Here is a 22181-nt window from a genome sequence, read left to right as displayed (position 1 = left end):
ATGCTTCTGTGAAAGGCCCTGGTGAGGAGAGGCAGCAAGGAAAGGCTCGGCAGTGGAGAGCTGTTTGAGCAGTGAGGAAACTACACTGCTAAAAATAGAGTTGATGTGGAGACACTGCTTGAGTGAGTAGGGTTCAGATGTGTCCTTACTCCATTTGCCTAAGCATTGCCTTACCATCTGTACTGCTATTGCTGAGTTTGTGTAGTGCATGTGCTGTACACACTGCTGAAAGGAGTGTGTGGTGTAAACAGACCCTATGACTGACTGACCTAGCTTCCAGCATTACATTGTGATTTTTGAAACCAAAGGTCCCCTAAAACCAGATTTGCCGCTTTTAGTTTTAATTGTGTAAAACAGCAAAGAGGTCATTCATTATCTAAACTTGTTTTAGCCCAAGTGAGAGAGAATCAGACAAACTTTTACTGTCAAGCTGGTGTTAAGAATCAGTTTATGATCTGTACCTACCATCTAGTGGTAAAACTCTAAATTGCATTGAAAGTCAGGTTTTCAAGCCATCTAGTGGCCATGACTGTATTTTACGAATGGGGGGGAGGGACCTGAGGGCTGGTACTTTTATTTAAAAAAAAAACAAACCCCACCATATAGTCTAGAGTTCTATATAAGCAAACATGTTTCCTCATAGAAATATAAAAAACAGCATGTGCTGGAAGTGGTACATTGTAGGAGTAAAATAGTGATTCATATAGATAAAAATGACAGCAGAATGAATAGTAAATACATCTTTAGTAGAAGCTGTCGCTGACATTATCTGCCTATGATTCATGTAAAAAATTAGACATGGGAGTTCAGTAGCATCTTTTTATGCTGTAAAATATTTGTTTCAGAAGCATTGTAGCTGAACAGCAAATCTGGACATAAATTATGTTCAATATTTTTACTTTTAATCATTTAATTGATTTTTTTCATCCAAAATATATAGCAAAATTGTACGTGTCTTTAGCTGAGCCCTCTTTAGGATCACATCTTAATGTAGACTGGTTATGCGTTGAATTCCACATTCAAATAGATTATCCAAAAATCAGATAGTATAAGGATAGAAATGAATAAATATGAGAGAGAGCCAGGATTAGTAATGTTGAAGAACATGGCAGTAGTTTGGAACAATAAATTAATCCATCAGACCAGATTATGCCACGTTTCTACCGATATTTGGACATAGTTGTAAAGGGAAATGCTGAGCTTAAGGAGTATAAATGAATAACAAGAAAAAAGTGTCATGCAATGAGGCTTTATGGCACATGGTAGAAATTGTGGGGATGTCAAGGGAGATATTCCTAATTGTTCTTAAGTGTGTATTTCTGGTATCCGAGAGCTTAAGAAGAGTGGCTAGTTCTTGTTCGAGTAGTGTCCCTGTGGGTGCTCCACTTGAGGTGCACGTGCACCCCATGTGCCTTCAATCAGAGTTTTTTGGCAGCAGTACTTGTTTGGTCTGCCCATGCACCTCAGGCATCCTCTTGGCCTGTACTGACGGTATTTAGAACTGCGATAGCTGAACTGCCCTGAGTTCCTTCTCAACCATGCTTGCCAAAGATGGAATGTGCATAGTACTCAGTACTTGTTCTTAATATTTTCTTTTTATAATAGCTTTTCTCTTAGTTTGTTAGTGTTTTGTTTCTTTTGGGGGGTCTTTTTTCCATTGCTTGAGGCTTTTGCCTCCTACCGCCATGCCCCCCCAGTATAGGGTAAACCCCTGTTTGAAGAAACCTGTTTTTATTTGGGGGCATGCCTAAGTCCCCAAGCTTCTAACATTGCCTCATTTGCTGGGAATTCTTCCCGGTTAGCGATGGCACCTTGCACTGTCTCCTGTCTTCAGGGATTCACACATGCTTTCATAGTGCAAAATCTGCTTTAGTTTTAAGAGCTGCTCCAGAGGGGGCAGGGAGATTAACTTCATCTCCTTATGATGAGACGCTCCCTTTGTCCAGTGTCCGATCCAGCCCTGGAGACCACATCCCCCACCTCACCCAGTACAGTGGCTTCCAAGCGACCATTGTTCCCCATCAGCCTCTGGGAGACCTACAGATGACATGGGAAAGACTTCTGCCTAGAGCAGTGGTTCCCAAACTTTAACAACCCGTGAACCCCTTTCATTAAAATGTCCAGTCTCGCAAACCCCCTCCTAAAAATGAATATTTCCAGGGATTTTTCTCCTTTACCTGAGTATAAATTAGAAAAGCAGTGATCTTGGAAATATAAAATTGGTTTTTAGGACATGGCTGATTACACACTATGTATTATTAATTATTTATCGTGACAGTATTTTTATTACATTATGAAAACAGCAACACTCTTCCAAGATCTCACTTTCGTCGCTTGTATCACTTTGAATAAGCCTGTTATAATATAAGGGTCATAGGTTTCATCAAGGAGTATCAGAGGTGAAATAGCATGATGGGATTTAAGAAGCCAACTCACAGTTCCTCCTACACAAGCATTCAAATCTTGAACAGTCCAAGCAAACAATGCTCGTTACAACAAAGCTTAAACTTGTTCTTAAAATGATTATGAAGAACAACACTAGCTGCCTATTTAATTTTAAAAACAGCAAAAAATATTCACCTCCCTTTGCATTTCTTATAAGGAATCTTGAAGTTTAAATTTCAGTGTGATCGATTATGCTTGCTTTCATCTGCTTAGCTCTTGGAAGTCCAGGGGCTCTGGGCTGCTGGCCCTGGAGTTCCTAGGGACAACTCTGTCCACCATTAAGGATTTTTTTCCCCGAGAACCCCTGTAACATTTTGCGAACCCGCACACAACTGCACCCAGTGCTGCAGGAGTTTAGGTTTTCCAGGGATTTGCTTGTCTTCAATGAACTTGTCTCCTTTATTGATCTCTGTCAGACCCCCAGTACTGCAACCTCCATTACCTCACAAGTGACGGGTAAAAATATGGAGATATACCTATCTCATAGAGCTGGAAGGGACCCTGAAAGGTCATTAAGCCCAGCCCGCTGCCTTCACTAGCAGGACCAAGTACTGATTTTGCCCCAGATCCCTAAGTGGCCCCCTCAAGGATTGAACTTTCAACCCTGGGTTTAGCAGGCCAATGCTCAAACCACTGAGCTGTCCTTCCCACCCAGGGAATACTACCTGATTCCCCAGTACCCATGCACACAAAGAGACAAACCATCATTCCTCCCTTGTGCCTCCATGAAACTGTGTGGATGAGAGCTCTTCAGACTCTGATTTTGTTCAAGGCTCTTAAGATTCCTACCTAGACCACCCTCTCCTGAATTTGCTTCATTGAGGGGTACTTGTAGGCTTGGGAGACCTCTATGTGCTCAGCACCCTCTTTGGTACAATCAGTCCTGGATGCCTCTCCAGTTCCGTTGTTGCTCCTCTATGGCCCTATTAGGACCCTTGGGCTGTTTATCAACAACAGTTCTCCAAGGTCGCAGGAAATGCCAGTGTCAGCACTCAGTCGATTCCCTCCATTCCCCCAGAACAATCTACACCACTGGAGGAGAAGGTTGAGGGTCAAGAAGGAGAGCTGATAGAGGCAGCCCCAGAGACTATTATTTCATCATCCTCCCAAGATTAAGTTGTTATGCCATCTCTGTTCCATAGGTGACTTGAAATAATTTCAGGAGTTGATACAAAGAGTAGCAGATGCTCTTCATATGTCATTAGAAGGATTACCGGAGACTCAGCACACATTGCTGGTTGTTCTTCACACACCATCTTCAACACAAGTAGCCCTTCCGGTAAACCAAGTTTTGTTAGAGCCTGCCAAGACAATTTGGGAGACACCTCCCCCCCCGCCCCACCACTGGCTCCCTGAACAGCTGAGAGAGCAGACACAGTACTACATTTTGGCTAGTGGTTCAGACTACCTTCCCATTTTGCCCCAAACTCCTTAGTTGTGGATTCAGTAATGAATCCACAGTCCCAAATGATAAAAGCCAAAAGTGCAAAGACTTTGGTTGCAAAAGTTAGTTGTCTGCCACCCTGCAATGCAAAATTGCTAATTGCCAGGTTATTGACAAACCATAACTACATTAACTATTCAAAATTTAATTCCTTTATTGAACATCTCCTTCAAAAGCAGAGGGAACATCTTCACGCTCTCATCACAGAGGGAAAATTTCTTGCAAGGACATCTTTGGGAGCTTCTCTTGATTCTGCAACACAGCAGCCCACGCTGTCTTCACAGCTGTAGTTCTGTGTCCAGCGTTGTGGCTGCAGTCTTCAGGATTTCCACATGAAGTCCAGAACACTGTAGAGGACCTCCCCCGTGATTGTCTTAACTTATTCAAGTCCACAATGATTTCCTGCATTTGTTGAAGGAGTATAGGGCCACCTTTTGGTGGTTGGGCATATTTAGGCCTGTAAACAAGGAGATTTAGTTTGGTTTCAGACAGCTCAGTTTCCCATCTCTACCATAGGATGCTGGAGCCACCTAAAACAAAAAAAATTCAGAATGCAGAAGTGTAAGTTCTTGATCATTGCACCTGAATTTGATGCAACAGCCTTCATCTACAAAGTTTTCATTCTGACCACAAATATCTCCATTATCCAGATCTGATGCTGTACATCCGTGCCCTCTCAATCCTCTCACTTTTGGGGATCATCAAATTACCTCCAGCAAATGGATTTTGGAGGTTATAACATTGGGCTGTTCCATCCATTTTTAGGACCCTATCAGTATAGGCTTCTCCCTTGAATTCTCTACCGTCCTCACACAGCTTCGCCAATGGTGAATAATAATCTTCTTCGAGTGATTGCATGTGTCCATTCCAGTGTAGGTGTGTGTGCGTCCCTAGCATAGTTAGCATATCCTTTGGGTCTGCTCTAGCACCCCCTGGTGTTACATACTCACAGCATCTGTATAAAGGGCCCTGCCGAGCCCACGCCCCTTCAGTTCCTCCTTACTGCCCATGACGGCTGCTGGCACCCTCGTTGCCTAGGCAATGCTTCTCTTAGTGGATTTTCTGTCAATTTTAGTGTAAATAGTTGTTATAGTTTTTAGTTATTAGTGGAGTTTTAGTAGTTCTATATAGTTTGGGCTCCTCCGCTCTTAGATAGTGGAGCTGTCCACTGTCCTGGTGCTGAGGCTTGCCTTGGTCACTGGGGTTCAGGCCTTGCGCTTCATACAATAAGTCTATGCCTTTGGGCGACCTGCACTTGGTCTGTCTCAAGTGCTTAGGGAAAGCTCATAAGAAAGTCCACTGCCAAATTTGCAAGGAGTTCAAGTCCCGGACTCAGAAGGAGTGAGTTGCTCGATTTTTTTTTTAATTTTTTTTTGGAAGGTCCTCCTTGTGGAGGCATCCCTTAGTCTGGCCTCAGAGCTGTGTTCGGAGTCGGCACCAAGTGCCTTGACCTTCATGCAGAGCGCTCCTCCATCTTAGGTCTCCTGGCATCGATCATCTTCCCCAGTGCCCAAGAAAAAACATGTCCAGCAGTCCTCTGTGATTCCTGTTCAAAGGATAGAGTTCATGGGGGCAGTACTTGACTTGATGCAAGCAAGGGCTCTACTTCTGGACAAATGGTTCCTCTTGTTTGTATCCCTGATAAGATCTCTCCAAAGTCATTGGATGATTGTGCAAAAGTGCCAGAGCCTTATAGGTTACGTGGAGTCATGCACATACATAGTGCAACATGCAAGACTAAGACTCTGACCTCTACAAGCCTGGCTAGCCACAGTCTACTCCTTGTCTTGCCATCACCTGACCTCTGTGCTCATGGTTCTGGTACAGGTCCTAGAGTTGCTGACATGATGGCTGCACAGCCACATGGTATGTGCAGGTGTAGCCTTCTCAAAACCCTAGCCATCCTTGTCTCTGGTAAGCAACACATCAGCCCTTGGCTGGGGAGCCCACTTGGTGTCCCTCAGATCTCTAGGTCTTTGAACTCCAAGAAGAGCTCTTCCTGCACATCAATGTCAGGGAGCTCAGGGCCTGCCAGGCATTTCTACCCGACCTGACACACACATCTATTTCGATCCTCATGGACAATATGACTGCTATGTTCTCCATAAACAGGCAGGGGGTCATGTGCATTCTTCTGTCTCCCACCCCAACCAGGAAGCAATCAGCCTGTGGGAGCTCTGTGTCAATCACTCTGTCAATCTAGGGGCATCTTGCCTTCCCAGGACTCAGAACCAGCTAGCAAATTGCCTCAGCAGACCTTTCTTCTTTAACTACGAATGGTCTCTGTCTAGACATTGAGGAATATCTTTCAAGAGTGTGTGTCGGGGGGACTCTTTTTGTTGCATGAGTCCAAATGAGCCTATGGGTCACTGCCAATTCATGCCTGCAGGCACTGCCAATTCGTTCCTCAGGCACATGGCAGCATGAGCTTTTGTAACTGTTCGTGCCTGTTTACATTTACTCTGCTTTCAGGATAGTTTATACCCTTAACAGAGACACTCTGAACAAGTTGCTCTCTGTCCTCAGCCATGTGCTAATTTCTCTCAACTAGTGGAAGAATCTGAACAAGGTATGCTCAGGAGTTCCCTTCGGCCACCTCTCTCCCATTTTCACAATAGTTTTGGATGCATCACACAGGACCACACTGTCCAGGGCACATGGTCCACCAAGGAGTCTGCCCTACATATCAACTTTCTGGAGCTCAGGCCTGTAAGATGCTTCCCACCATTTCCTCCCTATGGCACAGTCCTGGACTCGACAATGGCCAGAGCTTTCCTACCTCAGGTGAGGCTTCATACAACGCCGAGCTTTATTGTAGACTTAAAGGCTCATCCGCTCACCACAATGAGAAACTGTTCAGGGCTACTCAGTAACATGTCAGAGTGCACTTAAGTAGTCCATTACGCCAGACTGCATTTCAGACTTCTGCAAGGCTGGTTGGCTGAGGTGCACTCATCAATGAGGCACCACATAGACATGTTAGTGCACATACCAAATTGAATCCAATCTGCCTTAGATTGGAGGATGGATCTGGCCCATGTCTGAGGAATTTCCCTCTATCTTGTCTCAACTATCTTTTACCTTAGTCACAGATGTCTCGGACCTGGGATGGGAAGCTCAATTGGGATCCCTGCAGATGCAAGGTTTCTGGTCTCTTCCAGATTTGTGTCTCAACTCCCTGATATTTGTGTAGCTATCTGATTAGTTTGCATGGTGTCCCTTTTGCTGATGCAGAGAAGGAACATGTTGGTGCTGACTGACAATACCATGGTCATATTTTATGTAAACAGATGGATGGTGGGATGTCCAGTCCTCATTACTTTGCCCCAAAGTTATTCTGTTTTGTCCGCATTGCCAGCTCTATAGTTTTGAAAGCAGCCCACCTCCCAGGGGCTCAGAATAGGCTTGCAGATTGCCTTAGCATGTTGTTTATCACGACGAGTGGTCCCTTCACCCAGATGTAGTAAGGTCCATTTTCCAGCTCTGGAACACCCCAAGTGGATCTGTTTACAAGAAGACAACAGAAAACATCATTAGTTTTGCTTCTGGGCAGGTTAATTAATGGATATTTTTCCACTGCAGTGGTCAGGGGTTCTACTGTACGCTTCTTCCTCCCCCTTTCTGCGCAGAGCTCTGTGCCAGGTCAAGCAGGACAAGACCCATGTTATACTGATGATTTTGGTATGGCCCATCAGCATTGTTTTTCAGAGTTCTTGGACTTTTCCATCAGTCCACCATTGTCACTCCTGCTTCACACAGACTTGATTTCACAGATTTGTGGTCATTACCTCCACCCCAGTCGTCAGGCCCTCCATCTGACAACCTGGAATCTGTGTGTTTAACCTTTAGCAGAGAAGTCCTGCACTAGAGAAGTTCAAGATGTGCTGCCGAATAGTGGAAAATCATCAACTAGAATCTGGCTAAATGGAACAGATTTTCAGTCTGGTCCAGACTGGAAGGGGTTTGCCTGGTTCTTGCTTCTATTCAGCATGTGCTGTACTATCTTCTGTCTCTAAAATATCAAGGATTGGCAGTTAGCTTGGTCGACATCTAGAGGCTATATCAGCATTTCGTCCACCTGTTGATAACCGTTCTTTTCCAACCCAATGACTGTAAGATTTTTCAAGAGTTTGGACTGACTATTTCCACAGGTATAGAACCCCATTCCTTTATGGAGCCTGAATCTAGTCTTAACAAAGCTGATGGGCGTCTCTCTTCCCCGCTCCCCTCCCCCACCCTTCCCTCCCACAGTGACCTATCTGTTGCACCTTTTGATGAAGCTGACATTTTTAATAGCCATTATGTCTGTTAGGGGGCTTATTCCTTCACCCTCTCACTTCCCTGGTCCTTCTCACATGAACAGAGAGCAACAATACCCGAAGTCCAAAGGCGCAAACAATTTGAGGTTTATTGGGGTGAACTTCCAGCAAGCATAATTCCAGTTTCCTTCCTTAGTGTCCCCCTTCCCAGCTCTGACACCACAGAGCCTTGCCCGTGTCCCTGTTCCCATCCCCTGTTCCCATTTCTCCTCTTTAGCAAAACATGATCCCAATTCCCCCACCCCCATCCCCAGTCCTTGTTCCTATTTCCCCCTTACTTCCTGATTGACTGCAGACTATATAGTAAAACTTGAGCTCTGCTTAGCTATACCATAACCAATCATTTTACTGAAATTTAACTAACCAATCCTAACATATTGTAACATGGTTATTTAACCAGTTATATCCCACCACCTTAATTGGTTTACACCCAACAAAATGAATTATACAGCAGGCAGAAACAATCACAGAACCAGAGATTATACAGACAAACAATAGGGAAGTGGAGACTACAGTGACAGAACAATACAGAAATGAGGATTTCACATCCTAGCTATTGATAGGTGAGTTCTTTTCAGACAGGATGCTATCAAACTAAGTTTCCTTTTACATCTTCTAGGCTCTTCCCTTTCTCTGGCGGTGATAGAAATATCAGGACAGGATTGTATTCGTAACAGCCCAATAGCACCTTATTTCAATGTGACTGGTTTGGAATGTGAGGATGTGAGCATACACTTCCCAGCTTATGGCTGGCCTCTGCTGCTTAGCTAAAGGCCTTAGCCTAAGAACCAGGCCTTACACTGTCACAGTAAGAGAAGGCCATTACACAGACAGACAGTGATTTTGATTGTTTCTTTTATACCTCTATAACTAGCTAAGTGATAAGAATGCACCTAAATTCTTAAAGTATAGGCCTTTCCAGACAGACCTGAATATCTATATCCTAACAATGTCATCCAGGAGAGTGGTGGAGTTGAGGATGCTAATATCAGATCCGGCATATATGATTTTCTATGCAGAGAAGTCTGTTTTGTCATCACCCAAGATTTCTTATGAAAGTGGTCTCCACTTTTCACATTAACTAAGCAATTTTCTTAATGACCTTCTTTCCAAAGACTCGTGATAATACGGGGGAGGAGAAACTGCATACTCTGGATGTTCGAAGAGCTTTAGTGTTCTATCTGGAATGGACTAAACCTTTTATGTCTTCAACTCAATTGTTCATTGCATTTGTGGACAGAATGCAGGCCAGTCCTGTTTCCACTCACTGGATTTCTTCTTGGATATCCAGTTGAACTTTTCAGTTACAAGTTGGCTAACATGAATCTGCCAGCTACCGTTGGGTCAATCAACTAGGTCCCAAGCAACCTCCATGACTTTTTTGGCCAGCGTTCTGGACATTGATGAAGCGGCAACCTGGTCATCATGTCATGTTTTGGCTTTCACTACACTACCTCTCAGCGACCTAGAAATGGTGCTAAATTTGGACCAATGGTTCTCCAGTCCCTCTTTAAAATATACTCTGAACCCACTTCCAGTTGGAACTGCTTGTGAGCAGCTCCTTATAGTAGAATGGACATGTTCAGTCACTCAAAAAAGAAACTGTTACTAACCTTTCTGTAACTGTTGGAGATGTTGTATGTGTCCATTCTACAACCTGCCCACCTTCCCCTTTCTATTGGCGTCTTCCACTAGGAAGGAACTGAGGGGCGGGGGATTGTAGATGGCTCCACCCTTTATGCCTGAGCTCTGTGCACAAGGCACCAGAGGGTGCTTGAGCCACTCCAACTGGTACCACTAAAGGAAAAATTTTCTGAGAACCGTCAATTGGAGTATGCACGCACTTGCAGTGGAATGGACATGTGTAACGTATCTCGAAGAACAGCTGTTATGGGAGGGTAAGTAACTTCCTTTTGTTTTGTTTTTTCAAGGGAAACCTGTCTGATCTGTTTCTTTACCAGTTCTCCCACCCTGCTGTAGTTGCTTGGAAGACTTCTTTGTCCTAATTTTGGCCCCTACATTATTTAGTACAGTAATAATGAGAAGGAATGGTTGAGAATCTGAGTAATGGTGTATTTTCATGTGCTCATTTCTCCTTGAGCAATTTTATAGTCTCTTTATACAGCAAGGATTTTTGTATAGGATACTGAAGTATACACAGAAGAGTAAAATGAAAATGAAACAACTTCATGAAAAATTGCTGATATCCCTTTTCTCTTTGGTCTGCGGATGTGATCCCTTGATACTTTTAGCCTGGACCTTGGCTCATAGGTTAACGCATCACTATTTAACCTAAACATCTGGCCCCCCTCTAATATAAATGTCTACTAATGTACTATTTCAAAGAAAGATGCAGATAGAAATGGCAATCTTAACCCATTGCCCATTTTTGTGAGAATCCTCTTAGGATGGCTCATTATTATACTACTATAATTTTATGAGTCTGGGCTTGGAATTGAGCACTAATATATCAGGTGTTCAATAGTAGAGTGGAATATTTTTTTTTTAGTCTTCATTTTGAAATCCAAAGACTTTGGTAGGTGTTAATTTTGTAGGAGCTTTAAGTGAAAGTTTTAGCTGTTCTTTATCTTTAGAATAAATAGATAAGTATCTATTATTCAAAAATTTAAACAGTATAAAAAGTTAATGTATACACCTGCCAAGTATCAACTCTTGGATGTAAATACTGGAATAACACATTTGTATGTATTAACAATGGGCATATTGACATGTGAATTGGCTAAAATAAAACTTTAAATGTCAGATATGCAGGAAGGCATCTTTAGTTTTGCTTCAGCTCTTCAATGTTGAATGAAGCACATGTGCATTGTAGTGATGCATCATGCTCCTTGGAGGCTGCTGCTGCTGTTTTAAAAAAACGGATTCCAGTGTTGTCATTGCAGGTAAATTAAAAAATGTTTAATTCTGAGAGCATGACTTTAACAAAAGCCAAGAAATTCGAATAAGACAGGCAGTCTGTACTTAACTTTAATGTCACAGAGGCCGTGTCTGCAGGAGTGTGAGGGATAGAGAACTGCAAGTTCAGAGGACATTAACATGCAGCTATGTCTTGAAGTCAGTTGAGGGTTGCCTTGCCCCTTGCTTTATGGGTAATTTCAGCATATTACTCTGAAGTCTAATGGTGTTCTTACTCTACTTACAGACTAGTTTTAAACATTAATACAAAAAGTTTTCTTTGAATCTTTTTTTAATAGTGCAAGTTTAGTAGACAATTACACATTAATAGTTTTTTTTTTCATGTTTTATAAATAGCCAAAAACTATTTTGGGGAAAAATGGCTTTAAAACTGCTGCAGAGACCTTAGCTAAAGTAATAGTTTAAGGCCAGGAGAGAAGACCCCTAGATCATCTAGTCTGACCTCCTGTGTATTACAGGCCACCAAAACCACCCTAAACCCTCACTAAACCCAACAAACAAAACTAGACCAAAGTGTTACAGCCCAAAGGAGACTAAAATATTGTATGCTCAATTAAGAGACTAGGCAGGACCCAGGTGCGCCAATGCCTGAGCCCCCTGCGATGGCAGGAATTAATTGAGATATACCCAGATAATGGGGGTCAACTATCTGAATTCCATGCTGCAAGAAGAAGGCGAAAACGTTCCATGGTCACTGCCAGTCCCACATATAGTGATCAGTTAGACCCTGAACATGTGGGGTGGGGGAAACTGGTGCCACTTCAGAGCACTCATCCAGCATCCTTCAGAGTAAGGAGACCAAAACAAACAACAACAAAAAGCAGAATATACTGGCAGTAGGGATTGGAACCCCTTCCTTGCCCTGTAGCTGACTGGCTGAAGCCCTGAAGCACAAGATTTTAGTGCTGCGGAACCAGGTGTCATGTCATTGCAAGCAACCCAGTGATATGACCCTGTTCATAAATTTGTTCATCTTTCTTAAAAGTATTTACGTTGTTTGTCTGCACAGCTTCTAGTGGAAGGCTGTTCCAGATCACGTTTTGCCTCTTTTGCAGCTGCATCCCATTGGTGACTCATTGACATCCTATGATCGACCAGTACCCCAAGTCTTCTCCTGTTACTTCCAACTGATGAGCCCCCAGCTAGTAGCAGAGATTATTAGGCACTAAGTGCATGATCTTGCACTTTATGCTATTTGAATTTCAGTCCATTTCTGTTACTCCAGGTTTCATGGTCATCAATGCTTCCTGACCTTGTACCATCAGCAAATGACAGTATCCCTGTCATTTCTGTAAATTTTGTCTGACCAATCTTTATAAAGTCAGTATGCATTTCTTTATAAATCATGACTTTTTGGATTATGTATACTCATCTGAATATGAATCCAAATAATTTTCCAAGTAGACTTGGAGCCCTGGATACAAGCTCCTGAATATGCACTAAAGGTATAAATATTTATAAGTGTTCTGCAGTTGTGTATCACTTAATCTCACTTCTTGTGTTCTACTCTAGAAATGTTATTGCCATTTAGATTGTGCTTGTGTATATTCTTTTAAAGCTTAACATTTCAATGGTTGATATTACTGTTGGTTCTTTAAGTAGTTAATGTTTTTGCAGTTCAAATCATTGAATTGTTTTTTAATTTTTAGTTTTCTTTGATGTATTAGATTTTTTTCTTCAGAATGTGTCCCCCAACATAGATAAAAGTTAAGTTGTCATCAAAGCTGTTTTAAAGATGTGAGGGATAATCATACCACTAATGCTTGCAAATATTACTCTTGCTTGATTCTCTCAGAAAATCTATATTAGAGAGAGCAACTACATTGCCTTTGTTATGAATTTAGGAGCTTCTGAGCCTCAGTTTCTCAGATCAACAGCCAAACTTTCTAAAGAGCAAAAGAGGAGTTTTATTAGTATTGATAAATACAAGTTCCAGCTTCTTGTGGGCGGTTTCGCTGCCAGAATCCATCACACTTCTCTCTTCTGTCAATTTTGATATTGAGATTTGAGCCTGTGCAATTTAAAAAACAAAAAACAAATCCTACCAAACCAAAAAACGAAACCCACAATTTCCCCCCCGGAAGAGGGTCTGAGGGGGAGAATAAACATGTATTAGATGTTAGTCTGGTGATTTAGTGTACTGCTAAAAGAGACTCAGATGGTGGTGGGGATAGTATAACAATCGGTGTAGAACAGAATGGAAAGGGAGTAGAGTAGAGCTCCTTTGGCACTGAAAATATTAGTGGTATTTTAACTGCTGACACTTTGAGGCTTATGACTTTTTTTTTTTTTTTTTAAAACCTTGTGCATCCTCTGTTGCATGCAGTTCTTCTCAGTGAAGTTGTCCTGTTCCCAAGCCCTTAAGGACACAGAAGGCCATGTTTGACCCAAATAGGATCATAATAGGAAGTGGCAAAAAAGTTTCTTCATAATTTTTCTTGAGTGCCAGAGAGATGTTACTTGTAAAGGTTTTTTTAAATGTGGCAACTTATGTTGCTGACTCTGAGTTCTTAAGGTATATTCAGCTGTTTGAATACTGAGTGAAGTGGTAGTGTTTTTTGGCAAATCTTGGATGGACAGTCTTGGAGACTGAAATCTTTCCATGGTACAGTACAGTATGAGCCGCAGCGGTGACAGCTGCTCTGCTAATAGGCTTCAATCATATTTTGAAACATCCTTCTAATGAGAGCGAAGAACCTAGAACTCCTTTTTGTCCCTTACACAGTGGTGCCTCCTAGCCCACAAGATAGTGTATTCTATATAGAGGACCAAAGAGGGGCTGCATTGCAACCTGTCCCCAGGTTGGCAGAGGGTAGAGTAATTCCATCTTTCCCATCAACTTAAATCTGTGCACAATCCTCTTTATGCAAGACATGGCAGTTGGGAGGTACAACCCTAGAGGGTAACTAAACTGTAAGTGAGAAACAGCATGGGCTTTATATAGCACTAGTAATGCCAGAAAAACTTAATCTTTTTTTAAATCAAACTACAGAATTAGTGGAAGAAAGGCAACAGATGTTGCTGAACTTCAGAAATCCATCTTATGATACTTACTTGAAAATTTCATATTATCTGGAGTCTAGGAGGAATGTTATTTAGAAATGAAAACTGGCAAGAAGTGAAGACTACAAAGGTTTAAAAAAAAATTGCACTTAGTCAGGAAATTAATGCTGAACACTGCCTCTAATCAGGATAGGGCTTTGTGTGCAAAAATAAGTTTGGTGGTGTGGTGTGTTTTTGTTTTGTTTTTGAACTTGCAAGTTTTTAAATGGTAATCACGTACATTGAAAACTGTTTCCACAGCCTTGTTATAACCTTGGTAAAGACTTGAGGGCTTTCAGGACAGATTTCTGGGTTGAATTCAATTTCACTTCATGTGTGCATTTCACATATAAAGTAAACAAAATGTAATGATAAATAGGTTCCACTACAGTAGATAACAAGAGTGCTTTATATAATAAAACTAAGGGTATGTCCCCCCCCTCCCCTTATTGGTATGCTTGCGAGATTCTTTAACCTTGATGCATGTTTGATAAAATAACTTTGAACTTCTGTCATTTTCCCTTCAAAATGTTTAGGCAATTCTATATCAAGAAGGGAAATTTTTGTCATACTTAAGTTTCACTTGAGTTTTCGCAAGTGAGTGCACAGAAGTTTGTAATAGCTTGAAAGTAAGCTCTTTATTTTTGAAGTAGAACATCCACAACTTTTGATATTTATTTTTTGTCAGTTAAACTATTTTCCTTGGAGAGATTTTTATACAATTCTTTAGACCAGTTTTTTTAAAAAATGCTTAAGAATTCCAAGATGTACTGATATCTAGCTCTATCGTACTATACTATAGAAGTGCTATTTAATTATTATTGTTCACTATTGAGTGCAAGAGTCTGCACTTAATACCAAATAATTTGCTGTCTAAATAACTCCTCCCATTGAAAAACCTATTCTTTTCAAGAAAGAGTAATAAAGTAAAAGGGCTTTGATCAATGTAGTTGTAAGAGTGAGTGTCAAAAGTATTAATTTTATTTTGTAAAGCACCTTTTGTGTTTCACAATTGTGTTCAGAGTACAAATAGCAGCAAACTAGCGAGATTGACTGCACAAATGATATAGTGCTAAAATGAATGTCACCAGTCTATAAAGAAAGCAGGATATAAGTACGTTAGTGAAAGAGTAGCTGAACTAACTGAAAGAGGTGTGGTCTGTATTGTAGAGTTAATTGATTTTTCAGTGAGAGCACCCAATGCAGGAACACCTGGGCAGTGTTCCTGGAGCCCAAGGCCTTGTGAGAAGGAGCATGTCAGAAGAGCAGTAGCTGCTTTATCAACTTTTGCCTGTCTAGATACTGTCATGGACCCACATCAGTACTGTGATGCGGCAAGGAGGTGCCAATGGGGCCTGTTGTGCTGGTGGGGAGAGCTGGTCCCTTGACAGTGGGGCTTGGCACGTCTCTGGTCAGTACCCATAACAGACATTCCCATTGAACAGCATAATGGGCAGCTGTTTCCCACTGTCTAGCACATGGCCCAGACCTGCTCTTCTAGCTGTACCCCTTTATTGCCCTAGGGGATTCTGTGGGGAAGAGTCACCCTGATGTGTTTTTACTCTGTCCTGCCAATGAAGTTACTGCAATTGTAACTTTGCAATTGTAACGTACGTCACAGCAAATGCTTGAAAGGATTGTCTTTAACAAAGATAGCACCTGCAGCTCATCAACTCAGCTTTGCCTTGTGACCATGACCTGTTCAGGGCAGAGAGTACTCCTTGCCTGTTGTCCCTATGCAGGAGGTTGCTTTAACCCTTACGGGACAGGAGTCAGTTTTGCCACTGAATCTGTTTGAGGGGAGGAGGAGCAAATATTGAGAGGACTGGAGAGGGAAAGAGCCCCCTGAGGGGTCTTAGTGTTGGGGAAGGCAGGGACTCCTGAGCACAGAGACCTTAATCTAACCCTGGACTGGGGGTGCAAGGACCTGCCTTATGGAAAGGGCGGGCCGAGATCACAGACCCTTCCTGGATCTTGGGCTACTGTATATCTCGAACATTGGTGTTGGGGGGACTAAAAGTAGGGAAAAAAACATATGCAATTACCTCCAGTGTATTCAAATATCCAGAAACCAAGCATTTGAAGTGCTGCTTTTCTGACGAACATTAACTGTAGCTCCAGTCAGCTAAGTTACAGTGAAAAGAATATTGTTTTACACTGGATTTCATTTATAGCTAGAAATTCTGACTACTGAAAGACAGCTCCCTTTGGAATATAAATGTACTAGACAGTAATCAGGAGGGGACAAACTCAGCTCACCAGGGCCGGCTCCAGACCCCAGTGCGCCAAGCAGGCGCGTGGGGCGGCATTGTCAGGGCAGGGCGGCATTTGGCTCCGGCGGACCTTCCGCAGTCATGCCTGCGGGAGGTCCACCGGAGCCCCAGGAGGAGCGGCCCTGCCGCAGACATGACTGCGGAGGCTCCCCTCTTCCCGCGGCTCCCCTTGAGCTCCCACAGGCATGACTGCGGCGGGTGCGCTGGTCCCGGGGCTCGGACGGAGCTCCCGCAGGCATGCCTGCGGATGCTCTGCCGGAGCCGCGGGACCACGGGACCGTCCACAGACACTCCTGCCCTGGCCGCGGGACCGGGGAAGGGCGGTGCGAGCGGCGCAGCGCGCCGCCCTGCTTGGGGGTGGCGGAATTTCTAGAGCCGCCCCTGCAGCTCACATCAGCCCTGTATGGCTAAGTCATTGAAGCTTACAGCTAGATATTTGTAAGGAGATTTTACTGATCTCCCTTTCTTTAAGCTAATCAAGCATTCTGGCAGACCAACTTAGCCTCTGTAGTGTCTCCCAGGTGGTTGATGAATCAGGAAATAAGACACAGAATGTCTGTGCTGCAGATAGGGCCATGCCTCCCAGCCCAGGTAGACAGATATGTACTACCTTTGTTTGCACTAACATGCTAAAATAGTTACAAGGATGCTGCAGTGCAGGCAGTGACACAGGCTACCCACCCAGGTACGTACCCATGGACTTAGGCAGGTTTGTACTCAGGCAAATAGCTTATGCTGCAGCATCCGCACTGTTCTTTTTCACACACAAGCTTGAGCAGAGGTTGCATGTATCTGTCTACCAGGCTCGGAAATTATGCTCTCAACTGCAGTGTAGCCAATACCCTTTGATCTCTTCAGTTTCCTATTGTCTCATCCACTCCAGAACTCTTTAATCTTTCTTGTCCTACTCCTCTCTAAGTGTTCTGGTCTCTTTAAGAAAAGAAAAACGCAAAAAGCTTCCAGTTACTCCCACGGCTTGGAGACCATTTTACTGAGAATTCGTGCACTTTGTCCATCACATACAAGCTGATGTCCGCACAGACACGATCATTCTCACTTGCTGACTGCTGCTAAAAATGTAAAAGGCCAATCATTGAGAACTTGTATGAAGAATGAGATTGGTCTGTTAGTGAGAGCAGTATGGAAAATTTTAAGCACAGTGGTATTTGTTTGACTTCCCATGAAAATGAGAGATGTTATCAAAATGTATCCCCTTTACCTGAATAATATATTGCAGATTGTATTATACCACCAAGTCCTGGTATCAGATTTCATTGATACCAAATCATGGTGATCAGAGTCCTGTTTTTGTAATGTCAGCCTCCCAATAGATCTTTTTTCATCTTATCAATTTATAGTGCAAAATAAATATAATTTTTTATCCAGACTAGGCAAATCTCTGCATAGAATCACTCAAGTGTTTGTAATTGCATTTTCCTTATTGTTAGAGCTATGAAAAGCGTAGCAAGATTAAGACACATGTATCGCTTCATGTATTTATCTAATTCATAGTGCTTATTTGATCATTCCTGTGGTTCTATAGCTTCCAGTCAAAGTTCTGTGGAGGATATAACACTTTTTTAAAGAGGGAATCTACTTTTATTTGGTTTTCTTCTCTGTTTTAAAATAGCTGGTTGATGGATATTAACTAGTGTACTTTTTAAGATGTGTATATACACCTAAATTTCTGAAGGATACAATTTATTATCTGAAATAGTAATAGGGATCAATAATCTTGCTTATTAGTACATTAAAGTAAATTAGTTATATTTTATATGGCTAAACGAGTGAACTGTCACTAACACAACTACTGTTTCTCTTGGTCTTAGTGGCATTTATTTTCAACTGGATTGGATTTTGTTTATCCTTCTGTATAACTAACACCATAGCAGGAAGGTATGGTGCAATCTGTGGATTTGGCCTTTCGCTGATCAAATGGATTCTCATTGTACGGGTAAGGTTCTTGATGGATATTTTGTGCCTATGTCTTTACGGAATGAAACTAGAAAAAATGATTCATGGTGTCTAGTTTCTTTAAATACAGTTTAAACTGATGTATTGACTTTTATTAGATGTTCTAATATTTTAAGTTAATGCAATAAATATTTACTAATGTGGAAATTGCAACATTTTGTCAGTGAACTGGATTGTTTTAATTCCCTTAACAGCTTTTACTGTCTTCTAATATGTAGATTCCTGAATGTTGTTACTTTTTATCTGCTGTAATAGTTTTACCTTGTTACGTGTCTATTTCTGTCAAAAAGGATTCAACTGTGAAAGATTATTTGATTTTTTGTGTAAAGGTGCATAATAAGTTTAGGTTCTTGTCTGCCATCAAATCTATCTGTACAAGAGCCTATGTAGAATATAATAGAGGACTTTTAAAAATGGTTCAGGGCCTCCTTTAATCTTTTGGGAGGTGAAGGCATCTTAAGGCATCTGTCCCCTTTCAGAATAGCTCCATTTCTGTTTTCTGTGACATTCCCCAAATCTGTCAACACAGTGACTCCACTGGCAGACCTTTGTTTTCCCACTAGGATACTTGCTTATACGTCTGTCTTTTTAGATTTTCCCCATGGATTATTTATATTAGAAGAGAATAGACTAAGAGGAGACAATATGGTAAAGTATATAAAATAATGAATAATAAAGAGGAGGTAATACAAGAACAAGGAGGCATTAAATGAAACTGAAAAGTGAAAAATTTAAAATTAAACGAACACTTAAAAAAAAAAAAAAAAAAAAAACTATGGAACTCATTACCATGCTGTTGAAGCCAAGAATTTGTCAAGATTCAAAAAAGATTTGGATGTTTTATGTGGATAACAAGAATAGCTAGAATGATACTGGAATACTGTATCCAGTTCTGTTAACATTTTTTAAAAGGATTTTGAAAAATTCAAGTGTGTGCAAAAAAGAGCTGCAAAAAATGATTTATGGACTGGAGAAAATGCCTTACCATGAGAGACTTAGAGCTCAATCTCTTTAGTTTATCAAAAAGAAGATGGAGAAGTACCTTGATTAGTGTATAAATATCTTCATGGGGAGAAAATGACACCTATGAAAGGTCTTTCTAATGTTATGCCTTTTCCCACTACAAGAAGCTGGAAACTGAAGCCAGACAAATTTAAAATAGAAAAAAGGCACGTTTTTAACAGTGAGGATTATTCACCACTGGAGCAAACTACCAAAGGAAATGGGAGATTCTCCTTCTCTTGATGTCTTCTCTGGATGCCGTTCTAGGAGATACGCTTTAGCACAGCACAAGTTACCAGGCTTGATGCAGGGTTAACTGGGAGCAATTTAATATTTTGTGATATGCAGGGCAGACCTAGATGACCTAATAGTCAATTCTGGGCTTAAGTCAGTTCTGTGAATTCATAGATTCACAGAACTCTATGAATCTGTGAAACTGCAGCACCTCTTTAGAGGCACAGCACAGAACTTTCAGCCCAATCCAAGGAAGGTGGAGGCTAAGGCATTAAGCCATCTTTTGTGCCCTCCCAGTTCTGGGCTGTTCCAGGGGCTGCAGCAGCTATTGATGTAATTCAGCCCTGGAGGATTGTCTAATTTATGACAACCTTATTTGGCTGCCTTGAATGCAGCATCATTGCCAAGAATCTCTGTAGCACTATATGCTGTGGCCTCTCCCTAATATGTCCTACCCCTCCCAGCCATGCCTCCTCTCCAGTACTTGTGAGCGGCTTCTGAGAAAGACAGCCTATAGCTGTTCCCTCACTTTCTGTGCCAGGGGAATTTTCTCTTTGCTGATTCGGGACTTTGAGTCCTTTTACGCTGCTTTGGTCCTTTTTACCTAGTGTACAAAGGCCAGGATGGTGTGTGTGTGTGTTTCAGAATCTCACCCTTGTTAGAAATTAGGAGGATCTCCTGAGACTATTCAAAATAAGCCTACTATTGGGTTTCTTGCATATGGATGGTCTGTTTACTTGGTCCTGCCTCAGTGCAGAGGGTTGGATTTGTGACCTCCTAAGGTCCCTTCCAACCTGCATTTGTATGATTCTGTGTGTCTGAAGCAACTGATGCTAACCATCTAGGAATCAATGAGATATGGATTTGAGACACTTCTATAACGGTTTCAGTTATCAACGCCCAATTCCAACACTGACTGACTCTTCCCTTGATTTTTTTTTTATGCTTTTTCTTGGAGTGAGTGAATGCTGTTAGAAACAGAAACCTTTTGTAATTAACTTTAAAGAATGAAAATTATTTTTACTCTGAAAAAAATATTAATGAAAATCATAAACTAAAACCTCACTCATCTAAATCTATAGAACTCCATTGATTTACTTCAAGTGAGGATCTAAGCACATCTTCATTTTAGTATAAGTGATGTCTGGACTTAAACATTAATTAGCTATTTTACAAAATGTGCTGGAAATGACTATATAGGCAAACTCTTGATGCATATTGTCACAACATGCTGAGTAGTGGTAGGACAGGAAATGTACAGAAAATTATTGAACTACAACTAAACAAATTATTTTTGTTCGTTTTAATAATTTTTAGAGAAGAGTTAGAGTTGGAAGTAAGAGTTAGAGTTGGAGAGATCTGAAGTAAGCTCTGGAGGCATTTGATTAGCCTTTTTTATCAGTGAAGCATGCAGTCTGGTAAAGGAAAAGATACTGGTCTCCAATACCATCACACCCTGCCCTCCAGCTGCCTGTTCATATTTCCACATCACAGAGAGGACAAGACTGTCTACCATAGTCACTAACAGGAACAGTTGAAATGCCACTTCAAGGTTCATTTAGCTGTGTTCAGTTCACTGCTGGGAACTGAATGCTGGAGCATCTAGTTTGAAAATGAAAAGACTTTTTAATGAGTTGGGGGTCTTTATGGAACTGGTATTCTTGGCAGCGATTAACAGTAGGGGGTGTACAGAAGGTCAAAAGCTCTTCTTTTGAAGGGTCAGCAGAACATCCCTGTCTGATAAGATTAAACTAATGTGGCTTTTAGTGTTAATATCTAAAGCAGCAGGCTGCTGTAGTGTGTTTGGGATGGCAGACATTGAAAGAGCTGACAGTATTCATTATAATAGAAAATGTCAGATGATTCAAATGGGTAATATGATATTTTTTTCACGAGAGCTTGAAAATCCTTTGGTTGAAAAACACAACACTGAAGCTATTTGTATATTTTACAGCTTCTCAAAATACTCATTTGCTTTTCTATAATTCCAATGCAATTTTTTATATTTAAATGTGCTAGTTCACTGTTTTTTCTTTTGTCCTAGATGCATTTAAAATATTAAATGTAATTTATATTGTGTATTACTGTGGTTAATCCTTGTCTGTTTTAGTTCTCAGACTACTTTACTGGATATTTCAATGGACAGTACTGGCTTTGGTGGATATTTCTTGTACTTGGTAAGTTTTTTTTTATAATTCAAAACAAATCTTATTTTGATGGAGAATTTCTTAAAGATGAGTTGGGTATATGTTTAAAAAATCAAAACATTACAGTAAATACTAGAAAGCTGTGTTTTTTTTTCTCCATCTATTAAAAATCTTCTTTTGTACTTTTTTCCCATTGCTTTCACCAAAGTCTTGGTTGCCGTCCTATTCCTGTGTGAATTTCTGATTGCTCTATTGATCTTCAGTTCAGAGTTCTATGCTGGAAATATTATAATTATGCAGATGTCTGTGATTTGTAACTTTTGTGTTTTAAAACAAAAATAAACAAACATGGCTGATAAGAGTA

The 22181-nt window shown here is 41.3% G+C and overlaps 1 protein-coding gene across 9 annotated transcripts in view; it reads left to right on the top strand.

Annotated features, from left to right (window-relative positions):
- NDFIP2 (Nedd4 family interacting protein 2) overlaps positions 1-22181 on the top strand; it is an 84193-nt gene that overhangs the window by 53132 nt on the left and 8880 nt on the right. For all 9 annotated transcript variants that reach the window (XM_045011108.1, XM_045011089.1, XM_045011082.1 and 6 more), the window contains 2 exons: positions 18290-18414; positions 21781-21847. In XM_045011108.1, coding sequence (XP_044867043.1) covers positions 18290-18414; positions 21781-21847 — 192 coding nt within the window. The remainder of the gene's footprint in view (positions 1-18289; positions 18415-21780; positions 21848-22181) is intronic.

Source organism: Mauremys mutica, chromosome 1 (genome assembly GCF_020497125.1).
Source record: "Mauremys mutica isolate MM-2020 ecotype Southern chromosome 1, ASM2049712v1, whole genome shotgun sequence".
NCBI lineage: Eukaryota > Metazoa > Chordata > Testudines > Geoemydidae > Mauremys > Mauremys mutica.
The sequence above is the reverse complement of the archived record's forward strand: the minus strand, read 5'-3'. Positions and strand labels throughout refer to the sequence as shown.